At 54.5% G+C, this 18,576-nt stretch overlaps 1 protein-coding gene across 1 annotated transcript in view; it reads left to right on the top strand.

Moving 5' to 3' along the window:
* Positions 1–18,065, top strand: part of CFAP65 (cilia and flagella associated protein 65) — a gene marked incomplete at its 5' end in the record, with an annotated part of 39,966 nt that extends 21,901 nt beyond the window's left edge. Inside the window, 19 exon segments of the mRNA XM_065880176.1 lie at positions 125–283; positions 467–617; positions 1,074–1,202; positions 2,267–2,480; positions 2,791–2,919; positions 7,365–7,541; positions 7,832–7,898; positions 8,046–8,156; positions 10,516–10,707; positions 10,816–10,974; positions 12,138–12,281; positions 12,507–12,620; positions 12,813–12,920; positions 14,999–15,043; positions 15,281–15,483; positions 15,937–16,065; positions 16,605–16,994; positions 17,681–17,818; positions 17,933–18,065. Coding sequence (XP_065736248.1) covers positions 125–283; positions 467–617; positions 1,074–1,202; positions 2,267–2,480; positions 2,791–2,919; positions 7,365–7,541; positions 7,832–7,898; positions 8,046–8,156; positions 10,516–10,707; positions 10,816–10,974; positions 12,138–12,281; positions 12,507–12,620; positions 12,813–12,920; positions 14,999–15,043; positions 15,281–15,483; positions 15,937–16,065; positions 16,605–16,994; positions 17,681–17,818; positions 17,933–18,065 — 2,892 coding nt within the window.
* Positions 18,066–18,576: the final 511 nt, after the last annotated feature.

Here is an 18,576-nt window from a genome sequence, read left to right as displayed (position 1 = left end):
GTACGGGGAGACACTCAGGATGGGTTACCATAGCCTGATATCCTGCAGCGGGACCTTAGAGGTCCAAGAGCCTGGGCAGGGGTTCCCAGAGACCCCCATGCAGGGCTAATCTTTGTGACCCCAGACGCTGACGTGGACCTTCAGCCCTCTGGAGGAGATCAAGTACCTGTTCCGAGTGGGGATGTGGGTCTGGGAAGCTGGCCTGCCCCCAAACACCAAGCCCTCCGCCACCACCCACTACATGCTCCGGCTGGTGGGCATGGGCACCAGCAGCAGCCTCTCCGTGAGTGGGAGGACCCCGGCGGGGAGGGGAGGGGGCAGGGGACCAGGGCACCTGTGGGAGGGAAGGCCCCAGAGTGCATGAACCTGCCCTTCCTTGGGGATTCTCTGAGGCCAGCGCTGGGAAAGACGGGGCCGTGGATCTGGGGGAGCCCCCCGCCCCAGCCTGGCTGACTCTGGCCCTCAGGCAAAGGAAAAGGAGCTGGACTTTGGGAACGTGCTGGTGAACAGCGAGCAGACCAGGATGCTGGTGCTTCTGAATGACGGCAACTGCACCCTCTATTACCGCCTGTTCCTGGAGCAGTGCAGCCCTGAGGCTGTCGGCAATAGCCCCCTCGGTACTCAGGCCTGGGCGGGACTGGGCTGGGAGGCAGGCAATGAGGGGCGCTGGTTAAGACTGGTTAACCAGACCATGGTTCAGGGGCAGGCAGAGCAGGGCTTAAAACGTGGTGCTTCCACTTCCTAGATGTGTGGCGTTGCCGGGTGATCGTCCTCTCTGAGCCTCAACTCCCTCATCTGTAAAATGGGGCTGCTGGTGGAGCCTGCCTCACCGGGCAGCTAGGTGGCGCAAAGTGCTCAGTAGATGCCAGTGACACCAAGACACGTCCTCACACTGTCTTGATCTGGAGGAAGCACTCTGCTCCCCATTTCCTGGCTCAGGGCCTGCTCTCTAACCAGAGCAATGCTGGTCCAGGGGAGAGTATCTGGGGTGGAGCAAGAGGAAAGGCTGGACCTCCCGGGGCTGCACTGAGGGCCTTCTCTGCCCTTGACCCCACCTGGTCATTCCTGAGCAGCTCTGCAGCTGGACCGCACAGAGGGGAGCATGCCGCCCCGGTCCCAGGACACCATCTGCCTGACTGCCTGTCCCAAACACCGTTCCCAGTACTCCTGGACCATCAACTACTCTCTCCTCTCCCACAGAGGTACCTGGGCCATCTGGCACGGAGAGTCAGGACCAGGGAGGAAAGGGGGAGGACTGTGTGAGCAGGACTTGGGGTGGGAGGATGCCGAGGGTTCAGACAGAGCTGGCAGAGTGGGTGTGAGTGTGCCAGGGTGTGCCTTTGGGTGTCTGGTGTATACCAACCACATCTGTATGTGTGGGTGTCCGTTTGTGTGTGCCTGAGCTGTGGAGGACTCAACGCGAAGGGCTGGGCGCTGTGCTGATTTACTGTGGGATCGTAAGCAAATCCTCAGCTGCCCTGGGCCTCAGTTTCCTCCTTCATAAAACGAGGTTGTTACCATCCTGCCCCGGGGCTGCCTGACAGGAGTCCAGCACAGGAGTGTTGGACCCCCTGGAATTGGATCCTGGCCTCAGCACTTATTAGCCATGTAATCTTAGTGACTTGTTTAACCTCCCTATGCCTCAGTTTCCACATCTGTAAAATGGGGATAATAATGGTGCACAGGCAAAAAAATAAAGTACATGTTACCACATGGGCAAACCTTGAAAACATTACGCCAAGTGAAAGGAGCCAGTCACAAAAAGCTACACATTTTATGATTCCATTTATGTGAAACACCCAGAGTAGGCAAATCTACAGAGACAGAAAGTAGATTAGTGGTTGCCAGGGGTGAACGGAGAGTGACAGCTACTTGGTACTGGGTTTCTTTGGGAAAGCCTGAAAACGTTCTAAAATTTGTGGTGATGGTTGCACAACTCTGAATATACAAAAAACATCACTGAATTGTATGTGTTAAAAGGGTTAATTTTATGGCATATAGATTATATCTCAATAAAGCCATTAGTAAGTATTATCAATAGTTTGAAAACAGTGCACAGTGGTGTTTGCCAAGCTCTTAGGACAGTGCCTGGTCCATAGAAAGTATCAGATAAAGTTTGGCTATTGTTGGAAGCATCCCAGAGTCTGCTCCTGACAAGGGTCCTGGGACAGGTTTCCCAGGACCCCTGCATCCTCAGCCTGTACGCCCCGCCCCAGAGGAGTTGGGAGGTGAGCCCACCCCTCTCTCCCACACCGCTTTCCCCCAGATAACAAGGTTGGGGAGAAGCAGGAGCTGTGTCGCGTGTCCCTGATGGCCGTGTACCCCCTACTCTCCATCCTGGATATCTGCTCCACGGGCAGCGCCGAGGGCATCACCCGGAAGCACCTGTGGCGCCTCTTCTCCCTAGACCTGCTCAACAGTTACTTGGAGCGCGACCCCACCCCCTGGGAACTCACCTACAAAGTGCCCACCCGGCACAGGTGAGGTGGGCCTGGGGGAGAGGCAGGGCCTGTCTGGGGATGTTCTTGGAGCTTTCCGTCCATGCCCTCAGCCCCAGGCCCTGTCAAAGAAGGGGCTCCCTATCTCCTCCCCAATTCCTGCCCATCCCCGGAGGAGCATGGAGAAGGCAGGGATGGGCTTGAGGTCTAAAGTGCTGACCCACTCCTGCCCCCGAGTCCCAGATTCTCCATTTCCCACCTGTGGGGAGATGGGTGCCAAGCCAGCCACCCCTGGAAGGGCCCCATCCTGTCCCCAGCCCTGTTTCTGAGACCATTTCTCTGCTCCACACAGCACCAGCCAGATCCCCTCTTTCTTCACCCCTCTGAAGCTCAACTTCAATTTTGGGGCAGCACCAATAGATGCCCCACCCTCTGTGGTGCTCCTGGCCCTGAAGAACAGTGGAGTGGTGCCCCTGGACTGGTACAGAGGGGGGGCCCGGGGGGCCTGGGGGACAGGGGCTTGGAGGCCTTCTCTTGCTGGTGGTAGCCCTGGATGCCTGGTGTCTGTGAAGTGTGCCCCCCGCCCCCACTGAAGGATGTAGAGGCCAGGGTGGGACTAGGGTCGCCCAGCAGGACACCAGACCTGTCACTGGCTGAGTCGGGTCCACAGGCTCAGAAATGGTCGAATCACCCTATGGAGACTGACAGGGTCATCTTCAGAGCTTAAGAAATGGGAAGTAACCGTCACGCATCTGCTGCATGCTAGCCACTGGCCTTTATGAGCCTCTTCTCCTCCGAGCCTCACACCGACCCTGTCAAAAAAATCCCCCTCTGCTGACTCTTTCACAGATGGGAGGCTAAGGACTCAACCAAGAGCATTCAGCCATTAGAGGCAGAGCCAAGTTCAAGCCCAGATTTGTCCCAACTCCAGAATCCCTGCCTGCACTGGTTAGTCAGCAGGAAGCTGCGAGCTGCTCCTGCGTCCCAGGCATTGTGCTAGGCGCTGGGGCAGCCCCGACAGAGCCCCAGGTCAATGGGGGCCGGGCCTGCACAGGGGCGAGTTGAGGGTCTCTGGCAGGGAAGGACAGTGCTCTGCGGCCACAGCGCCGTTGTCAGGGAGATGACAGGGCTAAGCAAAGCCAGGTGAGCTGCAGTAAGGGTCGAGGCTAGCCACGGGGCAGGCTGCACTTTCCCAATCACAGGGGGCCCAGGCCTGGAGACCTGAGCCCGCCAAGCTGGGCCCTTCCTGTGCTTGGCTTTCCTCCCACTGGGGCCCCAAACTGGTGCCCAGTAAGCATCCTGTTTCCATGCCAGTGCCATTTCTTTTTTTCCCTCCCTTCCTCTGCCACGCGCCTTGATTTCCTAGTAAACTTCCTTTTGATGACTTCCAACTTTGCTTGGCTAGATGGAGGTGAGAAAGAAGTGTCCCCATCTGGGTCAGGCTTGGGGGAGAGAGCCAGGGGCCCAGCCTGGGCATGGCAGTGAGTGGATAAGGGTGAACATATGCAGGGGGTGGGCATCTGTGATCTCAGGAACCTTCCTGCCTGAGCCGAGCCATGGGGTGCGCGTGGGTGAGGCTGGTAGGGGGCTGCATCATCCGGGGTGCGGTGGCCACCCTGTACTCTCCGGGTTGTCCTGCCCCTCCCAGTGGTGGAGGATGCCGGGGGAGCTGACTTATTAGGCGGCTTCTGTCTGAGAAGGGCCGGGACTGTGAGTAACTCAGGGCTCCTGGCCCTGAGTGACTGGGAAGCTTGGCAGGCTGGTGGGGAAGGCCCAGGGCCCGCCTGGAGCTCTGGATCTGCCATTCCCTGGGTTGTTTGAGTGGCTGGGAGCCAGGCCCTGCAGGGTTCAGGAGTGGGGGCAGGAAAAGCGGCGCTGGCCTGTGTCCTGGTGTGGAGCAGGGTACCTTGGTGGATTGTGCATGCGTGTGTATTTGTGTAGGAGCAAGCCAGCTCACACTCTCTATGGAGAGGGTCCAGGTTGTTGGAAACTGGGGCGGGAGGAAAGCCGGGCAGAGTGCCCACCGAGCTGGGCCGTCCATTGGGACATCATTGGAGGTTCAGGAAGGCAGTCCGTGCTTGTTCCCGGATTCCAAACGCGGGGAACCTTCCTTGGAAGGCTTGACTCTCCTAGGCTTTCTGTGTTGTTGTGTTTCCTTTCAATTTCTTAGAAGGCTATTTTTGAAAATTCTAGCCGGGTCTCTGCTAAACTCATAAGGAACAGACCGAAGGTTTTATTCCTGCCAAGACCAGTAAGAAATGGGGAGTGTGGACTTGGCCTGCAGGCAGCAGCAGGCAGGACAGAAAAGCTGCCGTGCATTTAAGGGGTGATCCCTCACAGGCATCAGATATACGGGTTAACATCATCTGTTCCCTCACTCATTCATTAAGTCATTGGCTAAATGTTGACTGGGGCTTCCCAGGTGTAGGCTCCAGGCCCAGAGCTCAGAATAGCGACGCAGATGAGCCCAGGCCCTGCCCTCCAGGTGGGGCGGGCCGGCCTTTGGGTGCAGGGTGACAAGTGCTGTGAAAGAGGCTTGTGCAGTCACTTGCCTCAGTTTTGGAAGTGGTAGGTGGGGGTGGGCACATGAGAAAGTCTTCCTGGAGAAAGCTACAGCCAAGCTAGACCTGCAACCCAGGGAGCGGAGGCAAGAGAGGCTGCGATGAGCCTCCCAGACGGAGGGTGTAGCACGGACATGGGTAAGAGAAGAGGCCACAGAGTGGCTGCAACGTTGATAGGGGGACGGGCAGGGCCTTGGAGTCCTTCTCCTTCTGAGAAGGATTCGTGGATTGAGGCAGGGGGACAGGTTGGCAGGCTTCCACAGTCCCAACATGGGGGCCCACACCAGAGGACTGGCAGGGAAAAGGGGGCTGCGATCATTTGGAGGGAGACTGGGTGAGGGCCAAGAGGGAAACCATCCAGACACCCCCGAAGTATCAAGATCACCAGTTCTGCGGCTGATCAATATCCCGCAAATAAAATGACCAAACAGCTTATTCGCCTGTAGCAAGTCAAACAATACGAGGGTGATGCAAGAAAAGTAAGGAACACCCCAGCTCCCTCTCTAGTCTGCCCTGGAGGGTTTGGCATGAGCTTCCGCTCTCAGCACTGGTACAAGGCACAGACACAGGGACGCAGCTACCCTTTCATTTCTTTTACCATAATGGCATGATGTTACACGTATTACTCTCTGCTCAGCGTTATCGCAATAACCTTTTCCCTCAGCATTATGTCAGTAACATTTCCTATAGATCAATAAAGATCAAGACATATAGGGCTTCCCTGGTGGCGCAGTGGTTGAGAGTCCGCCTGCCGATGCAGGGGACGCGGGTTCGTGCCCCGGTCTGGGAAGACCCCACATGCCGCGGAGCGGCTGGGCCCGTGAGCCATGGCCGCTGAGCCTGCGCGTCCGGAGCCTGTGCTCCGCAACGGGAGAGGACACAGCAGTGAGAGGCCCGCGTACCGCAAAAATAAATAAATAAATTAAAAAAAAAGACATATAGATCTAACTCATTCTTTTTAATAGTTGCATAGTATTCCGTAATAGGAATGGCCCTTACGTTTTAAAACCACTCCTTTATTAGATGACATTAGTTGTTCCCAGTGCTTTTTTCTTCCCCAGTGCTTTTTAATATTTTTTGCCATCACTAACCAAGTTGTAATAAACATCCTTGCGTGAGTATGTGTGTCTGTGTGTGCGCGTGTGTGCATGCCTGCCTGCCTGCACACTTAACGTTTATTTCTGCAGCTTAGCTCCCCCAAATAGAATTTCTGAGTCAAAGGGCATTTTTTATTCTATGCACTTTTTATTCTAAAAGATGCTGTCATAATTCCTACAACAAAAGGTGGTAGCAATTTCTTCTCTCCCGTGTTCGAAGATGTCGTTCTTTCTAAACTTACCAGCAGTGGATGTAACTATTTGTCACGATTCAGATGTGAAAATATTTAAGATTGATTCAAGGGAGTTTTTGTTTTTTTTTAACCAGATGTTCATTTTAAATTATTATTTATTTATGTATTTGGCTGCGTTGGGTCTTCGTTTCTGTGCGAGGGCTTTCTCCAGTTGCGGCAAGCGGGGGCCACTCTTCATCGTGGTGCGCGGGCCTCTCACTGTCGTGGCCTCTCTTGTTGCGGAGCACAGGCTCCGGATGCGCAGGCTCAGTAGTTGTGGCTCACGGGCCCAGCCGCTCCGTGGCATGTGGGATCTTCCCGAACTCTCAACCACTGCGCCACCAGGGAAGCCCCAAGGGAGTTTTGATTTGCATTTCCCAACTCCCCTTGAGCCTTTTCAGATGTGTTGGCTGTTTTCTTTCCCCCTTCTGGCCGTTCCCTCTTCCTAACCTCTGCCCGTTTTGAGGACAGTTCTGTGTCATCCCTCTGAGAGCGCAGGGATCCTTCTTTTCAGATTGTGACCTTGGGACCCCTTGGTCACTTATTTGGTCACCATTTAGAGGGCAGTATCTGCTTTATACAGCACCAGGCATTACAGGGGCACTCATTCTATGCCCAGCCTTGCTTTGGGTTCAAGACTACCAGCCCTCTTGGGGACCCCTGGTTGGTGCTGCTGGCATTTCTAGGTGGCTCAAATGGCCCTTCCTAACAGCTTGTCACACAAACCCCTCCAGGGTCAGTGCCCAGCTCAAAGTGGCCCACATATACAAGCAGCACCCTGACCCCTGGCACCCACAATGCGAGCCCCAATCTCCGCTTTCCATTTAGTCACCAGGACCCTGCTTCTCTTCCTGGGTTTGGGGGCCATTATGAAATGAGGATCCACAACTGCCGCATTTGCCTGGCCATGCATGGGACAGCTTGCCTACTGGGGGATGAAGAAAAGGCCTCCATCCATCCTGCCTGGGGCTCAGAGCTCCTGCCTCTGCTCTGACTGAGCGACTCCACCCCTTCTGCTTTGCACCCCTTTCCCAGGGCCTTCCTCTTCCCAAGTGACCAGCAGATCGACCTGGAGCTGTGGGCAGAGCAGGTGGACTTTGACTGCACTGAACTACGCCAAATGTGCGTGCAGGACAACTGCATATTCTCCATCAGCCCCAAGGCTGGGAGCCTGAGTCCTGGGCAAGAGCAGATGGTGGAGTTCAAATACAGGTGCTGCCCCCACCGCCCGCCCTGCACTTCCAGTCCTGGAGACCCCCTTCCCCCCGACTCCTGGAGGACGCTGGCCTTGCACTGTGTGACTCCAGGGTATCCTGAGTGGCCACCACCCTGAGAAGGCCCCGCCTTCCCACCTGCAGGGGAAGTTTAATTTTCCTCTTGCCCCATCCCAGCTCAAGGGTTTCCACATAGCTGCCCCAAAGCCATAGGTGTGCCATGACCGCTTGTTCTTCCACTCGTACCAGGGCTCAGTAACTCATCCCAGACTCTCTCCTCCCTTCCAGCCACCTGTTCATTGGCACTGATCGCCTCCCGGTCCTCTTCAAGGTGTCCCATGGCCGGGAGATCCTGGTGAGGCCCAGCCCTGGTCCTGTCCTGGAAAACCAAGAGAGAGGCACAGGGAGCGGTGCTCCCCAGAGAGATGGGGTCCAGATCTCTCTGCTGGGTACTTCAGTTCCTCCCAGGGAAGGATGCTACTCACAGGCTTTCTATTTCCAGCTAAATTTCATAGGTGTGACAGTGAAGCTGGAGCAGAAGTACGTGCACTTCACTTCCACCAGCCATCAGTTCATCCCCGTCCCCATCGGCGACACACTGCCCCCAAGGCAGGTCAGTGGTACATTGTCCTGGTCACCAGGAGGCTTCAGTATTGATCTCTGTGTATCTGTATCAGCCCTTGACAGGATGACAAGGACCCTGCCCTCACTCTAAGAGGTGGGGTGACAGGTTGAACCCCAAGACTGGGCAACTGGGAGAGACCCAAGGCAAGAGGCTTCAGCTTCTTGGCACTGGTTCTAAACCTTTTGCCAGGCCTCATTCCCATGCAAAAGCAGGGAGTTCCTTCCTCTAACACAGGGTTTTTCAAACTTCTTTGACCATGAGCCATACTAATATATTTTGGAAAACCCAATACATACATACACATACAACTGAAACAAAACAAATCAGTACGTGCACCACTCCATGCTAAGTACTCTGATGTTTTCTTTTTTATTTTATTCTGTTCCATTTTTTAAAATGTTTTATTTATTTTATTTTACTTATTTTTATTTTTGGCTGTGTTGGGTCTTCATTGCTGCGTGCGGGCTTCCTTCTAGTTGCGGCGAGCGGGGGCTGCTGTTCGTTGCGGTGCGCAGGCCTCTCATTGCGGTGGCTTCTCTTGTTGCGGAGCACAGGCTCTAGGCGCACGGGCTTCAGTAGTTGTGGCGTGCGGGCTCATTAGTTGTGGCTCACGGGCTCTAGAGCGCAGGCTCAGTAGTTGTGGCGCACGGGCTTAGTTGCTCCGTGGCACGTGGGATCTTCCAGGACCAGGGCTCGAACCCGTGTCCCCTGCATTGGCAGGCGTGTTCTTAACCACTGCACCACCAGGGAAGCCCTGTTCCATTTTTTAAATGCTGGACATGACCTGATAAATTGGTTTCATGACCTGCTTACTAATGGGTCTCAGTCACAGTTTGAAAATCACTGCCCCAAAAAGGGCATCTGTCTGGAGCATGAAAAGCTATAATGTAAATCCTCAAAGCTATAGAATTTTATTTATTAATTGGAAGGAATCAGTTTCCTTTGTTCTGAAAATGTACATTGGAAATCTCCAAGAGAGGATATAGTATTTTCACAAACACTTCATCACTCTGAAATTTCTAACAATCGAGAAGCCCTTGTGTTTCTGGGCAGGGGCCTCTAGCCACTCAGCCGAGAGGCACAGGAATGGGCTTCCTAGACCTGAGAGGGGATCTCATAGTCCCGAGCTCTGCCCACTGCCTTACACCACCCTTTACGCCACTGGCTTCCCAGAAGCCCCACCCAGAAACCCAGACCCTCAAAAGAGAAGGCAGAGACTCACATGCCTCCTGGAAAGCTTTCCAGAGAGATCAGACCACTCCCCCATGGCCCTGAACATAGACAATGGAAAAGGCCCCCAGATCTGGAGAAGACCCAGTTGTACCTCCAGCCAAACTCCACAACTACAGCCAAACTTCCTTTTTCGTTCGTAAGATGATGAAAGATGGTGGCCTGGACCTGCAAGAGAGCAGAGGAAACAGAGAAGTGAACAGATTTAATTTACATTTTGAAGACAGAATCCCTGGGACTTGCTGGGGATTGGATCTGGGAAGTAAGAGAAAGGGATGGACGAAAAATGTATTGGATTCCTAGTTTGAGCCACTGGAAATATGTAGTGCCATTTGCTGAAACAAGATACACTAGGGGGAGAAATAGGTTTTAGAGTGAAGAGTTGGGTTTTGGCTGAATTTAAGAGGCCTATGAGACAACCAGGAGGAGTTGTTTAGTAGTAGTTGGATACCAGGTCTGAAGCTCAGAGGGTGGTCCAAGCTAGAGAAAGAGCATCAGCGCATTCAGGGGTGGGTGCTGAGAAAGATGAGGGGCTGGACCTAAATCCAAACAAACTCTTTATTCTCACTGTCTTCCGTTTTCTCATCTCTAACATGGAGGCTTGGACCAGATCTCTGGTTTCAGGCAGGCCGTTCTGTGATTCCCCAACTGTGGAGTTAGTCTTGGGGGACCTCATATCTTCCTTCTGCTCCCTTATCTGCCCGTAAGCACAACGACCTCTAATGGCAGACATGGAGTGGCAGCCTCACAGGTAATTAGAATGAGAGCTTAGAAAACGATGAAGGGTCTGGATGGTGTATGCATGGACATCCCCCCTGAATTCCAACACTAGGGACACAAGCATTAGTGTCCCCTTATACCTTGACTAAGGTAAGTTGAGAACAAATAAAATAAGAATTACAGATTATACTTAAATGTCACAGGTTGAAAATATAGTTATATACTTCTTGGGTGATCAAGCCATACGGGAAATCAGAGGTATTTAAGGGAGCTCTGGGACTGTAAGGGTGACATCATGGGGATCAACCTGCCCTCCTACAGTGGACAAAGAATCCCAGGCTCTCTGCATTGCAGCCCAGAGCTGGTGTGGAGATTTCCCTGTTCCTTCCCCCTGCAGATTTATGAGCTGTATAACGGTGGCTCGGTGCCCGTGACGTATGAGATCCAGACCAGCATCCTGTCGCAGGTTCAGGAAAAAAATTTTGATCACCCCGTCTTCTGCTGCCTCAACCCCAAAGGGGAGATCCAGCCAGGCACAACTGCTCGCGTCTTCTGGATCTTCTCACCTATTGAGGCCAAGACCTACATGGTGAGCAGCAGCCTGGGCTAACACGGGCTTGGGGCGGGGGGTTGGAGGTGGCCTCCCCAGCAGGCCTTGCTCTGACCAGTGCCTTCCCCCACCTTCCTAACTTCCCAGGTGGATGTGCCCATACACATCCTGGGATGGAACTCAGCCATCATCCGCTTCCAGGGAGTGGGCTATGACCCTCACATCATGGGCGACACAGCCCCATTCCACAACATCTCCTCATGGGACAATAGCTCCATCCACTCGAGGCTGATGGTTCCTGGACAGGTAGGGGGAAGGGATCTGGGAAGGCCTGAGGCCTAGGAGGAGACTGAGGGTCCAGGGTGTCCACTGCGGAGGGGTGGGGAGGCTGCGAAAGAAGAGATGGAGTTGAGAAGGGAGGGATACAGAGGTGAACCTGGAACCAGCCCTCTTCCAGATTTAGGAGACAGCACCAGCTCCATGAGAGGCTTACCCTGCCACCTAGTGCCCACAGGTGTTCCTGCTCCAGCCACTCCACCTGCTGCAGGGCCCTCCACCCGCCCTTGCCTCTGGGCATTGGGATGGAGGTATTGAAAAGAGTAAAAAGAAGCTCTGCCATTCTAGGGCACTGAGATATTATCTTCATATAGAACAGTCTCTCCCCTGGACGTAGGTGGATTTTGCTGAAATATCTAGGGTCAGTAACACTACCTTTAGTTCACACACTCCTCCCTGTTGGGAGGTCTGACACATCCATCCATTTCCTCACTGATCCACATGCCTGTTTATTCATCCATGTATCTCTCCATCCATCCATCCATGCACTCATCCAGTTACTATCCACCAATACATCTGCCTGTCCACTCTTCCACTCCTACCCTCTTTGGACTCTTACTGAAGGATGAGTACTGTGGGGTCACAGAGAAGAGCCCGACAAAGTCTCAGCTCTGGAGGCACTCAGGGTCTAGACAGAGAGAAAGTGCCCCTTCCACGGCCTCAATCTTTCCAGATACCCCTAGAACACAGCTCCTGCTGTGTGCCCAGTGAAGGTGCCAACAGCTGATCACCTACTAATTTACAACCATCCTTCAGAGACAAACTTTGTCGGCTTTACTTCTGCCTTCTCTAAGCAAATTCTGATTTCTCAGCCCTTCCAAGCCTATTTTAATGGTCAAAATCATAGGCTTTAGAGTGAGACTGTCAGGGTTTATCCCAGCTGTGCCTGTGAGAGACCTTTGGAAAAGTATTTATGCTCTCTGAACCTTAGCAGCACATCTATAAAGTGAAGATGGTTAGTAGTGCCTATATATAGTAGTAGCCTATATATTGGGCCACTGTGAGGATCAAATGCATGTCAGTTGCCTATAGTGGTACCTGGCCTGTTGAAAGCACTCAGTGACTGGTAGTGGTTGCTATGCTTAGTATTTCTTCACCTCCCGAAGTTGCTGCCGTGTTGTCCCCACCAGCAGAACGTCTTCCTGTCCCAGTCTCATATCTCCCTGGGGAACATTCCTGTGCAGAGCAAGTGCAGCCGTCTGCTGTTCCTCAACAACATCTCCAAGAATGAGACAATTGTCTTTGTCTGGCAGTGGAAGGCTCTAGACTTTGGGGAGGTGAGAGTTCCCTGTGTTTGCAGAATGAGAACCTCCAGAGGGGCTCTAGACTCACCCCGTCCCATCCCACCCATTCCACCCCATCCCATCCCATCCCATCCCATCCCACTCCATCCCACCCCATCCCACCCCATCCCATCCCATCCCACCCCATCCCACCCCCTATCCCATCTTGTCCCATACAATCCCTGTGAAGCTCCAGAGACTCCTTCCCCAAATAAATAGGTGTCTGTGAGTCCTATGAGTGGAAAGGTGGCTCCCGAAGAGACGATCCCGTTTGTGGTGACCCTGAAGGCCTCAGTGCATGCCAGCTTCTATAGCATGGACCTGGTATGCAAGGTAGGATCAGCCTTAGCGAGAAGCTGGGATGGTGCGCAGCTCCCAGTCTTGAGGTGTGGGGTGGTCTGTGAGATCCCTAGACCCCCAGAGAGAAGCAAATGCCAACCTCTGGAAGAGTGGTGGGCCCACAGCACAGACCCAGGCCAAGGCCCTCCAGACCTTGGTCTTCTCTCTCCTTGTCCTGAGCCACAGGTGTACCGGCAGAAACTCCTGACTCAGTACCGAAAGGAACTGCAGGACTGGGAGGACGAGAAGGTGCGGCAGGAAGTGGAGTTCACCATCACAGATAGGAAAGCAAAGGTGATGAGGGCAGGGTGGGCTTTGAACACCACAGAGCTTTCCGATTGGCCTTGCCAGAGGGGACACAGGTGGTGATCCGAGGTGGTCCTAAAAAACTGGTCAGCCTGACTTAAGAGATTAGATTTCTTTCATTAGGCTAAGCATAGCACATCCCCAAGAGACTCTCTGGATACTGAAAGCTGGCTGACCATTCCCTGCTTCATGTAGCCTGTATTTAATGAATACCCACCCAGTGCTGGACACTGGGGACCCAGGGGAAACCAGGCAGAGCTCACCTTCTGATGGAAGAGAGTGTGGTGTAGTGGTTTCAGGTACAGGCTCTGGAAACAAATTGCCCGGGTTTGTTTCCTGACTTTGATGATTTCTAGCTCTGTGATCTTAGTCAAGTTATTTAACCTCTTAGTTCCCTCAACTGTATAATGGGGGGTAATACGACATCTGAGACTGGCTTCAAGATAATCCAGAGATGAGTTATAGATGAGACAAAATTGGCCATGAACTGCTAATTGCTGAAGCTGGGTGGGGGGTAATGGAAGATTCTTTGTAGCACTCTCTCCACTTTTGTATACTTTTGAAATTTTCCATATTAAGAAGGTTAAAAAGGGAGTTCCCTGGTGGCCTAGTGGTTAGGATTCCGGGCTTCCACTGCCATGGCCCGGGTTCAATCCCTGGTCAGGGAACGGAGATCCCACAAGCTGTGCAGCATGGCCAAAAAAAAAAATGTTCAAAGAAAAGTTGTTAAAATATTTTATTTTATTCTTTTTAAAATTTATTTTATTTATTTATTTTTGGCTGCATTGGGTTTTCATTGCTGCATGCGGGCTTTCTCTAGTTGCGGCGAGCGGGGGCTACTCTTCATTGCGGTGCATGGGCTTCTCATTGCGGTGGCTTCTCTTGTTGCGGAGCACCGGCTGTAGGCGCGAGGACTTCAGTAGTTGTGGCACGCGGGCTCAGTAGTTGTGGTTCACAGGCTCTAGAGCGCAAGCTCAGTAGCTGTGGCACACGGGCTTAGTTGCTATGTGGCATGTGGGATCTTCCCAGACCAGGGCTCAAACCCGTGTCCCCTTCATTGGCAGACGGATTCTTAACCACTGTACCACCAAGGAAGCCCCAAAATATTTTAAAATGTGAATAAATTGTTATCTGCTTTGTGGCACTGCTGCGAGGATTAAATGAGTTAATGCATGTAAAGTGCCTACAACAGTGCCTGGCGCCCAGTAAGCACTCGCTAAACATGGGCTATTACTATTTATGCAGGGGAGACTGATAATAATTGATACAAAGTATCCACCTTGGATCCTCCTCCCCACGGTTGCATTCTTTTTTTTTGTCTGCGTTGGGTCTTCATTGCTACATGCGGGCTTTCTCTAGTTGCAGTGAGCAGGGTCTACTCTTCGTTGTGTTGCTTCTTATTGCAGTGGCTTCTCTTGTTGCGGAGCACGGGCTCTAGGCACGCGGGCCTCAGTAGCTGTGGCGCGCAGGCTCAGTAGATGTGGCGCACGGGCTTAGTTGCTCTCCAGCACGTGGCATCTTCCCCGACCAGAGCTCAAACCCATGACCCTTGCATTGGCAGGCGTATTCTTAACCACTGCGCCAGCAGGGAAGTCCCCACGGTTGCATTCTTGTACCTCGATCACCCCTGTGTACTCCACACTGAACCCCCAGGGAGACACTACTCCCCTCTGAACCTCTGGCCCAACTGTGAAGGCAAATCATGTCTTGAGGGCTATGGGAGAAGGGATTTCTGAATTAAGGCTTAATAAGGAAGGCTGTTTCCTTATCAAGCCAAACCACAAAGCTCCAGGGCACCAGACAAGTACCCTTGGGGCAGCCTGCATTGTTTGGTGGCATCTCCATTTCTTTCCTTTAGTTAGGTAACCAGATTTTCCAAGTCTGCAGGCAGCACTTCCCTAGGGAAGGTTCTGGAAGAGGGTGTGGCTGGGAGTTGGGCAGAACCAAGGGGGCAGCAGGTGCTGACATTGATTTCAGGCCCTCCGTGGGTCAGCAGGAAGGGGAGGAAGAGGGGAGTCCCTCTAGGCCTCTTGCGTCCTAAGCACGGGGTCTCTTTGCTTCCACAGAGAAGGGCGTGTTGTACAGCTTGTGAACCTGTGAGCAAGTACAGGGTGAGGACATAAGCCCAGGCCTGTCTCCTTGGGATAACTTGAGAGGATCCTTGCTTCCTCTCCAGAGAGACGTCCAACCTCTGGTCTAGTCTCCTGGAAGGGAGGGATGAAAGTGCCAATGGGTGCGGATGAAATGCCAGGGGTGTCACAAAAGACCTGGTTGGGGGGCTAGGGACCCATCAGTGATGGGAGTGCAGTCCCTAAGCCCCTGTCATCCATGCCTCCCCTTTCCCAAAGACGCTGCCCCCCATCAAGAACCAGTGGTGTCTCAACTGCCCAACCAGCTGGAGCCTTAAGATCGCAAAGGAGGAGACGCGCTGGCCATGCCCCCAGCCGCCCTCGCCAGGGATGCTCAGCTTAGGCCTCACTGCCCGTGCCCATGCCACCGACTACTTCCTGGCCAACTTCTTCTCTGACTTTCCCCGCCACTTCTTGCACCGGTGAACTCTCAGGGAGGGAGGGGTCTGCTTGCTCTGCTCTCTGCCACCCTCCCGCTCTAGAACAGGACTGCCCAGACCTAACCCTTGCTGAGGGCTTGAAGCACGTGCAGTATCCCTGGGACTTCTGGGGCACTGCTGGGCCCAGAATGCCCCCGTTACTGTTAGGTCCTTATGAGGAGGGGGCAAAGAGCCAGAGCCCCTGGGGAACCCACTTAGGCCTCCCTGCCTCCCCTCCTTCCTTCCCTTTCCAACTTGGAGCCCCTCCAGGTCCTGTGCCAACTCTGAGAGTCGGGCTTGGTTCCCCAAATGCAGTAGCACTATGTTGGATTAAGGCTGGGGGAGCCCCAAACTCACCTGTGCCCTCATCACTGGGCAGCCGCCATCACTGCTCATGCCCCCGACCCCAGCGTGGTGGCTTGCCCAGGCCACTCAGAATGCCACGGCCTGCCCCAGGGAGCTGCCAAAGAGGAAGTACCCCAGGGAGGAGCTGGAGGCTGGTGAGGAAGTATCCACGGACAAGTGGGCCCCTGTCTCCAAGCAGGAGAAGCAGCTCCTGACTGACTGTCTCACCACCATAATCAGGTGACCACCCACCCCCTAAACGCTCACACCTCCATCTCCCTAGTTCATTCGTCAATTCTGGGTCCACCCAAAGCCCCTGAAATCCCAGCCCTTCCTTTCCTGAAAGATAGAACTTCCTCACAAGATCTTTCCACTGGTGGTCCCAGGCCCTTGAGGACGGTACCGCTCTAATGGAGCTGGCTGGAGGGATCCTCAGGGCTGGGTCCCGAGTTCTGCCTTGTCATGGCTGGTAGATGTGGTCTGGAGCCAGTTCACTGTCTCTCCAGGGCTCCGGGCCTCATCTGTGTAACTCTGACATCCTGGCTCTTCCTCTACCATAAAATGTTCACCTTTAAGAATCCACGGGGCCCAGAGATGCCTTTATCTAAAGAAGGAATGGGAGGGAGCAACTGATCAGGGGCTCCCCTCCCCACACCTAGCACCTGTTTGTGGACACAGTAGCCAAGAACCACCCCTTGGGGAACCCCTGAAGCCAGAGCCCCCCACAGGGGGCCGCAAGGCCTCTCAGTGAGGACCTTCTCCTCCTCCCTGCCACCCAGGGGTCTGCTGGAGGACAAGATCTTCCATGAGGCTGTGGACCGAAACCTGGTGGAGCAAATGCCTTACTTCTGCCAGTTCTGGAATGAGCAGTCGGCAAGGTTCACAGCCCAGAACGGCAGCCTGCACTTAGCTCCAGCCACGTCTCAGTCCTCCAGCAGCTCTGAGGTCAGCGAAGACAAAGAGGAGGCGGAAGACAAACGGAGGCTGAGGAAGAAGGAAGAGGCGGGAGAGGAGGACCTGGAGGAGGAGGAAGAGAAGTTGCCCTGGACAGAGCCGAAGCCCACGCTGCAGCCCACGTCCCAGGAGTCCCTGAAATGGCAGTGGCAGCAACAGCTGAAGGTCTCACTGAAGGAGAAGCAAGAGCAGGATGAGAAGGAGGCCATCAGCCGGTAAGCAGCCAGACCACGGTGAGGGTTGGGGGGGGGGCGGGGTCAAGTGCAGAAGGATCCTAGGAGGCAATGGTGTGCTGGGGCTCTACCTGTGTGAGCTTCTCTTTCCAACTCAGTGTTCATTGACATCACTGTTGGACGCTTAAGGCCTCAGTGGGCGTATTTACGAAATGGCGATCCAAGCTTTAATTTTCTTCTCCAAGAGCAGACTATTAACGTTTACCATCACTCCACTTCCAGGAGGGTGATTATAGCCGTCAAAGTCTCTTAAATGAGTTTTTAGAGCCAGGAGAAAAGTACCACCTCTTCTTGCACCGCCTTTCCCTGGGGCTGCTCTGGGGTTTTCTGTCCGTGGTGGGATTCCCCAGGAGTCCCTTCTGCACCGTCTCACCGCTCGATGCCTTTCCCCAACCCTGGCCCTGGGATGGGGACTCCGATTCCCTGGGTTCGAATACCACCACGTGTACCAGCAGCGTGACGTTTGGCAACTTGGTCTGTTTAAGCCGTAGTTTGAACGTCTGTAAAACTGGAACAAGGATGCCTCATAGTGTTGGGAGGGCGGGGAGTTAAAATGAGAATCCACGTAGAGCACGCGGCAAACGATACAGCCCAGAGGAGGCCAGCGGAGGACCAGAGCGCGGTCGGTGGCGGCGCTGACCCCGGCGCCCCCGCCTCCCGCCCCGTAGGCTCCCGGCTTTCGTTAGCCTGCAGGAGGCGCTGCTGGAGAACATGATCCAGAACATCCTGGTGGAGGCGAGCCGCGGGGAGGTGGTGCTCACTTCGCGGCCACGCGTCATCGCCCTGCCGCCGCTCAGCGTTCCCAGGTGGGGGGGCCCGGGCCAGCGGCCGCTGGAGGGGCGTGAGGGGCTGCAGGGACGGGCAGGCTCGGCGGGAAGGCTCTCCCCGACCCCCCCTACCTGGAGCTTTCTGTCATGCAGGATTCTGACTCCCGACTCGCTGCCGGCGGCGTCCCCGGGGCCGCAGCAAGCGGAGATGCCCGGCTCGACTGAGCCGCCCCCCACCAACTGTTTGCAGACGCCAGCGCCCACCCCCTCCGACTTGCAGCTCTAGGTTCCTCCCGCCCCCCTCTCCATCACCCCCCAGTAAAGCATCTATAGCTTTATTTCTATATCTGCCTTAACTTTATTTCCCCGACGCGACAAGAACTCGCGCGCGCGGTCTCAGAGGGACAGATGGTGGAAGCGGCCAAGGGGGACCGCCTCGACTCATTGGAGACTTAGGGGCTGGGAGGTTGCGCCTCTCCACTCCGCTCGGCAGCTGGGCAAGAGTTCTCGCTGCTCGCTGCCAGGCGCTGGACCTGGTCTGGCCAGTGGGGGGCGCTTCGGGCGGGGCCTGGCTGGCCTTTGACCCAGCAGAGCCGGGTGGACAGGAGCCGAGCGCCAGGCCTGGTCTGCGCAGCAGGTGGCCGCGGAGCAAGATTGCCACCCCTACCCTTTCCCCGCCGCGCTTGCTCTGAGGCTCGGCCCTTCCACCTCTAGCTTTTTCTCGGCATCTGCCGGACTCCTGGGACTCTGCTGAGGTTGGGAAATCGAGGCACTTCGCGGAGGGCCAAGAACTAGAA

The sequence above is a fragment of the Phocoena phocoena genome, chromosome 7 (assembly GCF_963924675.1).
Source record: "Phocoena phocoena chromosome 7, mPhoPho1.1, whole genome shotgun sequence".
Lineage (NCBI taxonomy): Eukaryota > Metazoa > Chordata > Mammalia > Artiodactyla > Phocoenidae > Phocoena > Phocoena phocoena.
Note: the sequence above shows the minus strand (reverse complement) of the source record. Positions and strands in the feature narration are given on the sequence as shown.